Source organism: Bos grunniens, chromosome 4 (assembly GCF_055505025.1).
Source record: "Bos grunniens cultivar Pamir isolate PY7600 chromosome 4, Bosgru_T2T1.0, whole genome shotgun sequence".
Classification (NCBI taxonomy): Eukaryota; Metazoa; Chordata; class Mammalia; order Artiodactyla; family Bovidae; genus Bos; species Bos grunniens.
In genome coordinates this window covers 83688698-83704776 of record NC_141168.1, presented here as the reverse complement: position 1 = coordinate 83704776, position 16079 = coordinate 83688698, and the positions used below count along the sequence as shown (strand labels likewise).

The window sequence follows — 16079 nt, the reverse complement described above, 5'->3', positions numbered from 1 at the left end:
TTTTCTGGAGTTGAGCTGTAGGAGTTGCTTGTATATGGAATTTAGAAAGATGGTAACAATAACCCTGTGTACGTGACAGCAAAAGAGACACCGATGTATAGATCAGTCTTATGGACTCTGTGGGAGAGGGAGAGGGTGGGGAGATTTGGGAGAATGGCACTGAAACATGTATAATATCATGTATGAAACGAGTCGCCAGTCCAGGTTCGATGCACGGTACTGGATGCTTGGGGCTGGTGCACTGGGACGACCCAGATGGAGGGTAGGGGAGGGAGGAGGGAGGAGGGTTCAGGATGGGGAACGCGGGTATACCTGTGGCGGATTCATTTCGATATTTGGCAAAACTAATACAATATTGTAAGTTTAAAAATAAAATAAAATTAATTAAAAAAAAAAAGAAAGTGAAAATGGAGAGTGAAAAAATTGGCTTAAAGCTCAACATTCAGAAAACGAAGATCATGGCATCCGGTCCCACCACTTCATGCAAAATAGATGGGGAAACAGTGGAAACAGTGTCAGACTTTATTTTTTGGGGCTCCAAAATCACTGCAGATGGTGACTGCAGCCATGAAATTAAAAGACGTTTACTCCTTGGAAGGAAAGTTATGACAAACCTAGATAGCATATTGAAAAGCAGAGACATTACTTTGCCAACAAAGGTTCGTCTAGTCAAGGCTATGGTTTTTCCTGTGGTCATGTATGGATGTGAGAGTTGGACTGTGAAGAAAGTTGAGTGCCGAAGAACTGATGCTTTTGAACTGTGGTGTTGGAGAAGACTCTTGAGAGTCCCTTGGACAGCAAGGAGATCCAACCAGTTCATTCTGAAGGAGATCAGCCCTGGGATTTCTTTGGAAGGAATGATGCTAAAGCTGAAACTCCAGTACTTTGGCCACCTCATGCGAAGAGTTGACTCGTTGGAAAAGACTCTGATGCTGGGAGGGATTGGGGGCAGAAGGAGAAGGGGACGACAGAGGATGAGATGGCTGGATGGCATCACTGACTCGATGGATGTGAGTCTTAGTGAACTCCGGGAGTTGGTGATGGACAGGGAGGCCTGGTGTGCTGCGATTCATGGGGTCGCAAAGAGTTGGACACGACTGAGTGACTGATCTGATCTGCTTCAGCAGATGGATTTTTCATCATCTTCTATCATATCTCTTTGAAAACTGTAAATTAAACATTTAAAATTCAGGTCTCTGGATTTCTAAATATATAAATTCCTGTCATAATTTTATGGCATATAAATTACATGTGCTTTCTTGGTAAAGAATTTGCTATATAATCATGAAAAATAAAACATATCAGAAATTCGATATAGACTAAATATTCCAGTAGATAGCTTCATATTGGTGATGCTTTATAAATAATTGAGTTTCAGCCCCCTCCTTATACTAAGAAGCATTGAATCCTCTGATGTCACAAGATTATTAAGCACATTATTAAAATGACTTCATAGTTAACTTCAGCATTTCAATTTCACTTTTATATTTTAAAGTAATAAATATCTTAAAAATGAGACACTGGCAACTCTTTAATACAATAATTTTCCATGAATAATAAAACTAAAATACCCTAGTCATGTCTCTGTTTATCTATCTACCTATCGATACACTCACAAGAGCGTTCAAACACAAATCCACAGGTATGTGTGAAATTAAAAGAAAACTGTAAAAGTTGAACTGTAAAGTTTTAAGTGTTGTATTCTGGTAGATAATTATTTTCCAGCATCAGCGACAGATAGTAATTAGGGCATGAAACAATTTACCATTTAAATTTATTTTAGCATTTGATAAATTAGAAGTTTAAATTTTCTCTAGGGTTCCATTAATTAAATCTTTTTTGTACTTAAGAAATACATATATTAAGTGCATGAACCTTAATATATATGCACACACTTCGAGGTGCATGTTTGCATGCTACAAACATTTACTAAGAAACTAGTTTCTCATCATACAAGATTAGAGTGGAGTGGAGAAACATTATACTAAGCATTATCTTTATAAACAAATGAATAGTACCCTTGTTACATAGCTTGTATATACTATAAATTTGTGTTAAGAGCACTGCAGTATATGAAATTATTGAATCAGTTGTTAACCATCTTAATATTGTTAGGTCCAAAATATACACAAATGTTAAGGATGAATACATTTTTGTCTTTTATTTTAAAATATTTAATGCCTTTCCAAGAGTTACTGATTCATCCATGAAATGCCTTTTCTGCTACTGCTACTTTAGAAAATATTATTCATCTGCTTGGAGTCGAATTAATAGTCTTTTCTGTTGATAAAGTGCTGGTTGTATTTTCTGGAGAAAATAATCTAGAATCCAGTAAGAAAAATCTAAGTAATGTTGTTTTTACATAAGAAGTGCATAGCTGTGTCACCGGGAATTGGGGGACAACATTTCCTTTTCTGCTTGCTTGACCTTTACATTGAATATGTTGAGTTGCTCACTTGCGCCTGACTCTTGGCAACCCCGTGGACTGCAGGCCATCAGGTTCCTCTGTCAGTGGGTTTTCTCCAGGCAGGAATACTAAAGTGGGTTGCCATGCCCTCCTCTAGGGGATCTTCCCAAACCAGAGATTGAACCCAGGTCTCCTGCATTTCAGTTGAATTCTTTACCATCTGAGCCACCAGGAAAGCCCCTACATTGAATAATATTGTGGAAAGATTGACAGTGTAAAATATTAAAATTATAATGTAATGAATACAAGTAGAATTATATTTCTCTTTGCATAGTTTGGCAACTAACTGAATTTGCTAAATATTTTAAATAGCTTGCAACCAATTTCCCTCTGGCAAATTGTTTTATTTTTATACTCCTTATTTATGAATTCAACTTTTTAATAACCTAAAAGGGAGAACATAAAAAAATGACAGCAGAGAGCATATATAGTTCACTACCTAACCTATATCTGTCTTTTATACATGAAATCAAATTTCCTAAGATTCTTATATTATTAGCATTTCAATCATGGGAGACATGTATGGAGTTAAAATGGAAAGTGAAATAAATGGAAAGCTGAAATGTGATGCCTTCTGTTTCTGCAATATTGGAAGACAATCAAATACTAAATAAGGCCTTTAGCAACATCATGTTTCTGGACAAATGATGGATATCACGACTTTTTGTTGTTACAACAGGAAGCAATTTATTTAACTTCTTTCTTTCCTCCCATTCTTTCTGGTTTATTAGCCTCATTTCATTTCCATAAATTATCCAACTAAAAGAGGAAATGATTAATTGAAGATTGCTTCCTTAAAAACATTATTTCTTGTCATTAACAGCTGCAGCATATTGTAATATGTGCTATTTAAACACACCAATGCATCTAAAATAAATTTAATGTTTGTTGCTTCAACCCACAAGAATTTTTGTGCCAATTTAACAACTACACCCTTCTTACCTACTGCTAATATTCATGACAAAAGTTTGTATTCAAAACAGTTGCTCAGTGTGAAAAGTTTTTTTTTTAATGGATTAAAATGAGATTGCTTTCTTTCTGGAAAGATTACTCATTGGCATGGACATCCTTTAGAGATAGAGGTGACCCTAGAGATGTGAGGATTTATGCATATAATTTGTGAAATCTCTGTTAATATCCCATATTTGGATTTTTGATTTTGGAATACACTTGACTAATCATCATCTTCTCCTACCATATCTCAAATCAACTCATGTAACATTATAAAACTTAACAAATTTAGAAGACTTGAAATGTTTTCAGTTCAATCATTTGTTCTGTCATATTGAGGGTATACACCCTATGCCATTTTAATTGATTGAACTCTTAATGATCTATGTAATTATGATAACTCTGTGTCTTGAGGATGTCAAAGTTACATGAGATTTCAGCTTTTAAATGCAGAGTAAATCATTACCTCGTTTTCCCTTTTAGCAAACATCATTTAAAGGTTTATGACACCCTTGTGCCAGAATTGTGGAAAACAAAAAAATGGAAGGATATAACTAGACTGATAAATAATTGTAGCAATTAAGACTACATGTGATCTAAAAGTACATGTAAAAAGAGGATTTTTGAAAGCATAAATGAGGAAATACCTTCTTTAATGGGGATGAGAGAGCAGGATTGATGTTGGGAAGGAGTTCTTAATTTGTCTTATTATAGATTCTCAATAAAGTATTTTGAGTTCTGGCATCTAAAATATTGAACAGTTAGTTCAATTTTAGAAGTCAAGAATCAAAATGTTGTTCCTGTTTGTAATTACTCTTGGAGAGAAGGAGAGGGAAAGAGAGACAGCAATAAGGGTAAAGGGAAGAAAGGAGGGGAAAATGAGAGAGAGAAAATCGTATAGTTATTAGACCCCTGATGTTTCCTGTGTTGTACAAAATTTACTCAAGTAGTTGCGGTAGAAGGGTCAGAAAAGGGAGTGGCTATTTACTGAGTGCCTTCCAGTAGTCTATTTGGTATAAGTTCAGCTACAAGGATATATTGAACAACATGGGGAACATAGCCAATGTTTGGTAATAATCGTTAATGGAGTGTGACTTGTAACATTATATAAAAAATAAGTTAAAACTTAAAAAAACATATTTATTGAGTATCTATTTGTAAGGTGTCAGGTGTGGCGAATTTAACAGAAAAGAATGTTTATGGGTTGTGACATGTAAATACCCAAATATAAGAACTTATCTGAGGCCACTTTAAATGAAAGTTGTGATCCACAATTAAAAGTTGCAGGTGACAGAAACATTCTGTTGCAGAGGAATTAAAAGAAACAAATGTATTCAGTGGAAATTTTGTCTGTTTAGTGTTTGGCGATTGGCAACAGAACTTCAAAAAACAGAGAATAGGAGGTACTACTGTCATCTACAGACTCAGTAGCGCCTTTGAATATGACTGTGACTGATAGTTAATATGACAGGACTTTTAGCTTTACTGCTTACTAACTAGATTTTCTTTTGCTTTTAATTTTGACAGAGGAGAAAAAGAAAGAGCCAACTTAGAGGGAAATGAAACCTTAAGATATTGGCAAGAGTAGTTATTAAAGGCCTCAAGCCAATGAACCGGTTTCACCAGTTGTGGTTCTTAGCTTATTCAGGTGGGAAAGTGCCTGAAGGTCATTATATTTTTTGAAGAAACCCATGGTCTATTCCTATATTAAACCATAAATCACTTGGTATAAATCCTTGGCTAAATCAAATAACATATTAGATTCTACTGTGGACAAATAACAGACTTCCCTTGTGGCTCAGATGGTAAAGAATCTGCCTGCCATAAGGGAGACCCAGGTTTGATCCCTGAGTCAGGAAATTCCCCTGGAGAACGGAATCGCAATCCACTCCAGTCCTCTTGCCTAGAGACTTCCACCGACAAAGGAGCCTGGAGGGCTATAGTTCATGGGGTTGCAGAGTCGGACAGGACTGAGTGACTACACTTTCACTTTCTTTTCGTAGACAAGTAACAGGTGAATTTTTTTTTTTTTTTAAATCAGGAAACTTTTAAGAGAATTCTTTTCTTTACTGTACATTGGGAAATATTTGCTGTCACCAGAAGAGATTTTGGAGAGAACATAAAGACTAAGTAGGTTTTCTAGGACTAAGTAAAGTTAACAGAACATGGGGTTCCCTGGTGGTTCAGTGGGTAAAGCGTCTGCCTACAATGTGGGAGACCTGGGTTCGATCCCTGGGTCAGGAAGATGCCCTGGAGAAGGAAATGGCAACCCACTCCAGTACTCTTGCCTGGAAAATCCCATGGACTGAGAAGCCTGGTAAGCTACAATCCATGGGGTCGCAAAGAGTTGGACACGACTGAGCGACTTCACTTCACTTCATGGATCAGTAAGAATGATTAAATTAATTCAGAAGAAAAACTGACTTTTTGATAATGTGCCTAATAGATGTTTCACTTATATTAAGCTCTATTATTTCTTATTGCACAAGTTACATTGATTTTCTTAGCTGAATGTCCACTAATGTACTGAAGGATTTAAACAGATTTCTATGTTTGAGGGCAATAATTTATTTATACCTTAGATTTCTATAGTTATCTACATTAATTTAGACAGATTAGATGAGAGACAAGTCAAGTATTATAAATTTCTTCAAGAAAAAGACCTGGTAAGCATGGCTGGTAAGAGAGAAGATACTGGTGGATCACCATGTTGTTTGTTTTTAAATCCAACTTATTTTTTTTCTGTTTTATCATGCTCTTGTATATCTTATGATTCATTAATGTTTAGAGATTGAATGAAAAGTGTCTTCCTAAAAGTAAAAGGATTTCTTTTTTTAATTAAAAAAAAATCTTTTTGATTTTTTTTTTTTTTAGTTTCACTGGAGTAAGAACACTAAACATGAGATCAAATGAGATACACAAATTTAAAGTGTACAATACAGTATTGTTCAGTATAGGCATACTGTTATACAGCAGATCTCATTTATTTGGCATAACATTTTATACCCATTGTCTAGCAATTCCTCATTTCCTTTTCCCCCAATCCCTGGCAACCATCATTCTACTATCTGCTTCTAGAATATTTTACTACTTTACATACCTCATCTAAATGACATCATGCAGTTTATGTTTTTCTGTGACTGACATTTTTTTAGCATGTTCTCATGTTTCATTCATGTTGTTGCATGTTGCAGATATCTACCTTTCTTATAATATTATAAGTAATTTATAAATAAGCATAGTATAAGGAAAATAATTTAAATATCAAAAAAATTTAAACTGTACAACAGTTAGCAGGAAAAAATGCATTCTGGGTAAACTCTCATGACCTCTGTGACAAAGCATTCTAATTATTCATGGTAGCTCCTGAATCACAGATCATCCACCTCATGTTGAACAAGAGATTCAATTTATCTCTATCCAAAGAAGTAGGTGTCTTGCAAACTAGCACAGCAACATGTATCATATTTTTTCAATAAAAATATACTAATAATTTCAGGGGGAAAAAAACAACACTGCCATAGTCAAAGTATACATTGATAGATACACTTATCTCCAACATGAAATGAAATGTGACTTGAAATCAGTTAAACATTATTTCTTTACATTTCAGTTATTTCATGTTTTTTTTTTAATTATTATTTCCAGGGACTTGATCTTTTAAATAAGAAGGGACAGATACTTCCCAATATTAGAAGAGTTTTGTTTCATACCTGAAACAATAAAGGAAAGGACACTGGGATAGACATCCCTGGAGACAGCAAATGCAGACAGAAGGTTGACTATAGGCAGTGTGAGAACAGGAGATGATGGCCATAGGCTGTGTACAGGGATTGGCGGAAGCAGGATTTTTGAAAGCTTTAAACTTAGAGCAGATCACACTGTCTACGACAGACAAAAGTACTCAGATAGTTATAATGAGAGTAAAACTGTCAAAGTAATGCAAAAAAGGGTCAAACATTTTTTAAATTAAAAATCTAGCTGAGTTTGAAAGAATAAGCAAAAATTGTTCATGTCTACACTGTCAGCCCTCTGTGCATGTGAAAATATATTTATTATTTTCTAAATGAATTTAATAAGTTCCAGATTGTACAGGATGTCATAATGGAAATAGGATTATACAAGATAATAAGGAGTTTTTTTTCTCTAAATGAGTTTTACCTAGACTCCCTGTGTCGTAGTTTTGATCTTAACTGTGTTTCATTTACCACATTGAAGGAGGTTACATAAAGGGTAAAATAATAGAAACTTAATCAGGAAACAGGCTTTCTTATTGCTGTATTTTATTATATACTCTTGCCATATTCTTTAGCCTAATTCTTGAAAATAATAAAAGATGTGTCATTTTAAAATAAAGACAATTGAAACCACATTGCATTATACTTGTGCATCTTTCTTCTGAGCCATCCCAAACATTTCACATCAATTGATCTTCAGAACAAACTTGTGGATTATTTAAGGGTTATTGGTAGGGAATATAAACTTCCTGAACTCATAACTTCTGTAAAATACTAGACAAATATTATTGGTTGGTGAATTTAATTTTAAAGATGAAAAACAAAGAGGCAATATTAAGTTCTCAAAGAAAAACTTGTGTTTTCAAAAACACAGTCGAATTACTTTTTCTGCTGGAAAATAGTGCAATATAAACTGGCACAATTAGACCAGTTTTACAATGAAAAGAATTTCTTGGAAAGTATTATCATGGCATATAAAGATGTATAGTTACACTGCATGTATGACTAATTTTGTTAATGTAATGCTATTTTCTGGTAGACAAATCTCTGTATATGCCTTATATAACCCATAACAAAATAACTAGTCTGTTTAGGTAGACACTTGAGTTCTGAAACATTGATATTTCTGCCATCCTCAATAAAATTGGAAAAGATTTCCAACTCGGCAACAAGTCCTTCTCCTGAATTTCCAAATAAATACTCTGGAAAGTTGAGTTTACTTCTCTAACATTTTCTCATTTCATTTCCTCATCACCGGCCAGATAATCACCATGGCCACAGCTTTGAAGAAAGAATCATCTATGGAGTAGAAAATAGTAGCACGTTCCTGGAATGCAGTCCGAAATCACAGCGAGCTCTGGTCTATTGGCAGTTCCAGAGGCGAAATGAAGAGCCAAAAGAAGAGGTATAGGAAAGAAACTGGACTCACTCTACCTAACATATGCTGTTCAGTGACCCCAGCGTGGTTGACTTAGGGGGAAGAAGTACTGTGAATATTTATTCTTTTCTTAATCTACCAGTACCTGTTCATTAAATAAGTATTAACTGAAGATGATTTTATGGCAGGCTTTGTGCTAGGAATTAAAGGAACAAAGTTGAACTGTAAGAATTTTGTCCTAGAAGCTGTTTGTGGCAAGGGTTTGGGGGGGCGGGGCCAGCGGTACATTTTAGAGATTATTTTTTTTTTTTTTGCCTGGAGTTATCTATTATGTTATATTCATTTGTATACAAGAAAAAGAAAAATCCTCCTAACTAATTTTAACTTTTGTTCAATTGATTCTGCTATCCAAACAAGTTTCCCTTTCTTCATTAACTTCTTCCTCAAATGGGAAGAGGCAGTTAAGAGAAAGGAGTAGTAGATTCAGGAGGAAAGATCTTAGATCCCAGTACTGAACTCTGATGTGAAGTATGCATGTAGTTTCATACAAATATTCCTCCTCAATGAATCCATTAATTCCTCTGTAAAATTAAAAAATTATACACAGAAAATCTCAGTGAATACTCTGACTTTTAAACATTTTTTAAAGCTTTAAATAAGGGTAACCATACAATGTACGTGATTTATGAATGCACATTTTGCAGACAATTTTACATAATCTGAATGTAGAAGTGAAAGTACCCCATTATCTCTTTTGACAGTTGAAGCAGTCTTTAAACATGTAATCATGTCATATACATGTTAAGGTTGATTTTATATGTTACCAGCTTAGGCTTTCAGAGATCTCTTTTGTAAACTTCATTCAGAGTAAAAGTGCAGTTAGATATATTAAATGACATGTGTTCATGTCGCATCTAAGACAGGGAATTGAATAAATAAGTAAGCATGTAATCCCATAATTTTTCTGCTTTTGCTCAACTACTGAATTTATTTCATTTTTTCAAACCTTATTATAAATTCATTCTAATGCTGCACTGTTTTCTAGTATTATGTTTCTGTATTCCAATTCCAATACTCACTTTCGCCTATATTTATACACTTTATTTCAAAGTTTTAAAATAGAATATATCTTTGTCCTTTCATCCTCTTAATTATTTTAAATTATTATGAGAAATTTTATTAAAACAATAGACAACCAGTATTTTGCAATACGTCTTAAAGACAGGAGAAGTTTATAACTCTTTTTTCTGATGGGGAAATTATATCATTTCTCTTAAACTAGAAATTTTACTGTTAAAATGTACCTCAGTATACAATACAAATTTTTACTGAGACAGAGTTTTGGAGCTTATATTTCTTGTAAATATATATGATTTCACTGCTTATTTTCTTTTGCTAGATCAGAGTGGATGATCATATCATCAGAACAGAACAAGGCCTTCTACTGCGTAGTCTGCAGCGGAAGGATTCAGGCAATTACCTCTGTCATGCAGTGGAACACGGATTCATGCAAACTCTTCTTAAAGTGACCCTAGAAGTCATTGACACAGAGCATTTGGAAGAACTTCTTCATAAAGATGATGATGGAGATGGGTCTAAGACCAAAGAAACGTCCAACAGCATGACGCCTAGCCAGAAGGTCTGGTACAGAGACTTCATGCAGCTCATCAACCATCCCAACCTGAACACAATGGATGAGTTCTGTGAACAAGTTTGGAAAAGGGACCGAAAACAGCGTAGGCAAAGGCCAGGACATACCCAAGGGAACAGTAACAAATGGAAGCACTTACAGGAAAATAAGAAAGGCAGAAACAGGAGGACCCACGAATTTGAGAGGGCACCCAGGAGTGTCTGAGCTGCATTACCTCTAGAAACCTCAAACAAGTAGAAACTTGCCTAGACAATAACTGGAAAAAATGCAATATACATGAACTTTTTCATGGCATTATGTGGATGTTTACAATGGTGGGAAATGCAACTGAGTTCCACCAACTATAAATTAAGTCCATGAGTAATATTACTAACAGGCATTCTTCTGAATACCAACACCTATTAATAGAGGTCAGATGAACACAGATGTTCACACTAGTGACTTAATGTTTCCTATGAGATTTCACTATACAGGTTTCACTTTCTTCTTTGCCTGAGAAATAAAAATGTCATTTGCCATAGTGCCATCTAAAGAATAAAAATGGCATCAGCAAAGCCATTTTCTTGAACTAGAAATTTAAGATAAACTGCATGGATTTACTAAGCTGATGAATATCCCAAAACATTGTTGGATTCAAGGATATCTTTTGGCTACCAACACTCATGTTTATGTGTACTGGAGGAGTAAAATGATACTGAATGAAATGGTCTGTGGAAATTAAAAAACAAACAAACAAACATAAACCATTCATCATCCAGAAGAAAAATGGAATACACTGATCTACTACTGATGTCTTTCTTCCAGCTTTGATCTAAAGATGTATTTTATTAAAACTATAATTTAAATGTACCATGACAAATATGCAGAAAAAATTAGCTCTTTTCTAAGTTAGAGTAAGTTTTTGTCTTACAGTTATTGTGGTATATAGTTTTTGTTTTTAAAAAACTCCAGTTGTGTGCTGCTTTTTTAAAACATTTTCAGTTTTGCAAGAATAACCAATATTGTCCTAAAGCATATATACATCATTAACAACTAATTCCTAAAGTCTGGATATAAAGTATGCTTTATTTCTCAGAGGAATTAAGAAAATAACACCTCCCTTTCTTCAAATATTACCTAAATTAATTAGAAACTGCATAAATATTCTTATAACAACAGAGCATTTATCTGGAAAGAAAAACAAAAATAGAAATCAATTTGCAAATGCATTTTGTTGTACCTAATGAATCAACAAAGAGAAAAAGGATTGTATATTTCATAAAAATAGTAAGCATTGGTTTAATTTAATGTTAATAGAAAATGTCTTAACTCTTCACTTGAATCCCTGTCTGATATTTGAGATATAAAAACTCTCTCTTGACTCCATTAGGATTTTTATCTGTGTCACTTAATATTTTTGAGAAGAGGGAGATCGAGGATATTCAGAACAGCATCCTAAAAGCAAATTTCCCAGCTCTGTTCACATTTTTACCAGCTATTTCTTATCTCACCTTAAGACAATTATCTGTCTAAAGAACTCATGATTCCTTTCAAGTCAGTGGGAGTGACTTTTATACAAACTGTTTTCCAGGACACAACCCAGCCTTAAAACATGTAAAGCTTGTTGTCTTCTGCAACAACTTATAAAATAAGATAATTATTAATTAAGGGCTTGTCTTCTTCATTGTCCTAAGATGATTCCTTAAGAATAATTGACTTCAAGATGTAAAAAACCTTCAGCATTGAGATGCAGTTTCTTTTGTGCTGCATTCATCTTTCCAAGAATTCCTCTCTGGGTCCTTCATCATGCACAAAAATGCAAAGGAAACATATTATTGCTAATTAATGAAAGCAGCATTGAAATTCTGACTATAGCTGTATTGGGATTCTAAATAACTCAGAATTAATTTCTCACCTCAGACTATAGTGAATTTTCAAAAAATCCTCTTTATCAGCTGAAATATTTCACAGATGAAAGCTCATGGTTCAACTTTAATGATTACGTTGAATAAATAATTTTTTGATGTTTGTTTCAAATGGGAGCCTAGAAGTACCCTATATTCAATTTTAGGCTCCATTGATTAATACAGTGTTACTCTTAGAAGTACATCCTCAAATGGCAGCTGAATTTTAAATTATTTGAAGAACAGACTCCTATAGAGAAGAAGTGTTTGAGATATAAATCAAAGAACAAAAAGTGCTTCAAAAATAGGTCATTTTAAAATGTTTTCATAGAGTATCTTAACTGTACTGCAATTCAGTATTGCATTTTATTCTAAATTTGAAGCTGAAACACATTTATTGAAAATAGCAAAAGTATCTTATTTCTTATTAGTCCTCAAAAATAAAGGATTTGAAAGGATAGAGATTATGTAACTTTAGGGATGCCATCTAATATCTGAATGCATTTTGTTCAGCACTATGAAATACCCATAGAAAGAAAGTCTAGATTTCAGTTAAACAAAACAAACAAATCCACCAGCATGTCTTAATAAATCATCAGGTCTACATTTTTGAAGAAAATTATAGATGTAACTTACACATAAATAACTCTTATTCCAGTCTTAATCTTCTGTCAGTGTGAACGGGGCAATTTGCACAAAAAATAATTAATATCCCATTTATTCAGTTTTAATAGACTTTGGCTCATGCTTGTATCATCAGAGTTGAAAGTTTTTTAACAGACTCATGTGACCTTGAACAGATTATGACAACAATCTTAAAATAGGAAAAAGTACGTAACAGAAGAGAAATTATGACCCACTTGAAATCAAATGTAAAGTGTAAATGCATGTAAATGCACACAATGCTACTTTTTATGTATTATTTAGTGAGTTTCAATGGTATGTGTTTAATATTTTTGCTACCTACACATTAGGGAAAAGAGATGTAAATAATTTTGGAAAGAAGAGGAAGGACAGTGTAAAATGCAACTTTTTGTAGGTACCCCATTACAGTGTGTTCAACATCATCCTAAAATGCAAGATTTTCCCACATAGGTGACAAAGTGGCTCATGTGCTATCTAAGGGAAGAAGCTGTGTGCCCATTCAATAAGCATGTTTTTTGCCAGGTAGTAAGTATGTTCCATATCTGTATTTATCATTGGATTTCAGATGGGAACTAGAAAACTGGAGAGAAAAATGTAATGAAACTGCTGCTGTAAATTACTCCTGTTAGCATGTATTCAGTTGCTAAATACACATTTCTTCAAAATATTTGAATTCAGATGTCTTTACTATTCCATGTAGCATATAGTGTCAAGGAATGTAAGAGTAGAAAAGGTTGAGAACCAGAGTCAAGTTGCTAGCATATTTATTCATTGTAGTCATCTGTAAGCTGAGCTCTATACTTCTGGTGATAAATGTGAATGCTACACCTTTAAATTAAATATTGTTATTTTATGCCATACTTACAAAGCAAATTTGGGGAGGAAATTCTATAGTGTGTCATTATCATAGTCAGTTTCATTCAGGATCTACAAAGATGCCTGAAAATTGTTATTGAAATTGCCTATCCTGAAGGTCATAAGCAAGCATTTTATTAATTTATTAATATGGAGTGATTAGTACAACATTTTGAAATCTTTGTTCTAAGAATTCATTTTTAAACACAACTTTCTTTCACTTTAATGGAAATCTGTTGAGTTTCATGGCTTCAAATTCACACTTAACAAATAGGATTCAACATTAATGTAACAGTGTATAGAGATAAATGAGCCTAATGCCAAAGACATCCATGCTTTGTATTTTAACTTTGTAATAACTATAAAGTCAATGTTAATGTTTGCAAAATACATATGTCCATCAATAAGAAAGCATTTTTCAAAACTCTGCAGAACCTCTAAGTTTTACTTCTAACAGTTTATATACTAATTAATTAAAGAAACATACTTTTTAAAATTAAAATAGTAAGAGGACCTATAGATGAAAGAGAGAATGAACCCATGGAGATGTTGCCTCATATAATATGGTCATTTTCACAGTCAACTTGACCAAAGAAGACAGCTTGGTTTTCATTTCAAACATGCAAGCATACATAGACAGAGGCAGAGGTACCAAATCAAATTAAACCAATAACAATAATAATTTTGAATATAAACAAATCAGGCTTTTAGACATTTTGTTCTTTAGAACCAGATTCCTACCCACTGTATTAAATTCTGCTTGTAAGTCTTACTATGTGCAATGTTCTAGGCACTGGTAGATAATGAGGATACTAACATAAATGAGGTATAGACTCAAGAGCTCACAATGAAATAAAGAAAATAGATTGTAATATGACTTGGCATCATCTTATCTGGCCAGTTTTTCCTCATCCTCCCATCCCTAGATTGTACTAACCATTTTCGCTGCCCTAAATCTGTGCCTTGTATGTAATTTCACTATCACACTTATCACAAAAGTGTAATTTCTTTGTTTACAGCCCAGTCTCCTTTTCTAGACTGTGAGTGAGCTCCTTGAGGGCAAGGTTTGTATTTATTTTATTTCTGTCCTAGCCTGATGACTGGCACAAGAAAGGAGCTCTTTAAATTGTTGCAGGAAAGAACCAGGTTACACTGTGATGAGTGCCAAGAGCAAACTGAAAATAAACGTGCTATGGGGATGTCCAGGCTGTCCATTTTCCCAGCACCACTTGCTGAAGAGGATTTTTTTCTCCTTTGTATATTCTTGCCTCCTTTGTCAAAGATTACTTGACCATAGGTGTATAGGTTTATTACTGGACTTTCTATTCTGTTCCATTGATATATATATCAGTTGTTGTGCCAATATCATGCTGTTTTGATTACTGTAGCTTTGTAGTATTGTCTGAAGTCTGGGACAGTTATGCCTCCAGCTTTTTTTTTTTTTTAATCCCCCTCAGGAATGCTTTTGCAATTCTAGGTCTTTTATGGTTCTATATAAGTCTTAACGATTATTTGTTGTAGTTCTCTAAAATATATCATGGATAATTGATAGGGATTGCATTAAATCTGTAGATTGCTTTGGGTAGTATGCTCATTTTAACAATATGAATTCTTCCAAGAGCATGGGATATCTTTCCACTTGTTTGAATCACCATTTGTTTGTTTCAGTTTCTTTTATGAGTGTTTTTAGAGTTCTCAACATATGGGTCTTTCACCTACTTGGTTTAGGTTTATTCCTAGGTATTTTATTTATTTATTTTTGACCTGAATTTTAAATGAGATTGTTTTACTTTTTCTTTCTGATATTTAATTGTAAGTGTAAAAAAATGCAGCAGATTTCTGTATATTAATCTTGTATCCTACTGCCTTGCTAAAATCATTTATTATTTCTAAGTTTTTGCATAGTCTTTAGGATTTACTATATAGTGTGCCATTCAACTGCATATAATGAAAACTTGAACCTCTTCCTTTCCAATTTGGATGCCTTTTATTTGTTTTTCTAGAACACTCCCTCATAACATATCCAAAAATAAACTCAGAATGTGAAGGCCTAAGTATAAGACATGACACCAAAAAACTGCAGAAGCAGAGAACATAGGCAGAACATTTTGTGACATATATCATAGCAATATATGCTTAGATTAATTCAAAAGAATTAAAAGCAAAAATAAACAAATGGGACCTAATCAAATTTAATATTTTTGCACAGCAAAGAAGACTATCAGCAAAATGAAAAAAAAAATGTATAGAATGGAAGAAAATGTTTGTGAGCAGTATAACTAAGAAGGGAAAATATGAATATAGCTCATACAACTCAATATTTAAAGAACAAAACAACCCAGTCAATAGGCAGAAGTTCTAAATAGACATTTCCTGAAAGAAGGATACAAATAGCCAACAGTTACATGAAAAGATGCTCAATATCACTAATTATTAGAGAAATACAAATCAAAACCACAATGAGGTACCACCTCATACTGGTCTGAATGGCTATCATCAAAAAGTCTACAGA

General features: G+C 33.7%; 1 protein-coding gene across 7 annotated transcripts in view; it reads left to right on the top strand.

Moving 5' to 3' along the window:
• SEMA3A (semaphorin 3A) overlaps positions 1-15542 on the top strand; it is a 553854-nt gene extending 538312 nt beyond the window's left edge. For all 7 annotated transcript variants that reach the window (XM_086398571.1, XM_086398572.1, XM_086398570.1 and 4 more), the window contains 2 exons: positions 8418-8560; positions 9933-15542. In XM_086398571.1, the coding sequence (XP_086254697.1) occupies positions 8418-8560; positions 9933-10388 (599 nt within the window). In that variant the 3' untranslated portion in view covers positions 10389-15542. The remainder of the gene's footprint in view (positions 1-8417; positions 8561-9932) is intronic.
• Positions 15543-16079: the final 537 nt, after the last annotated feature.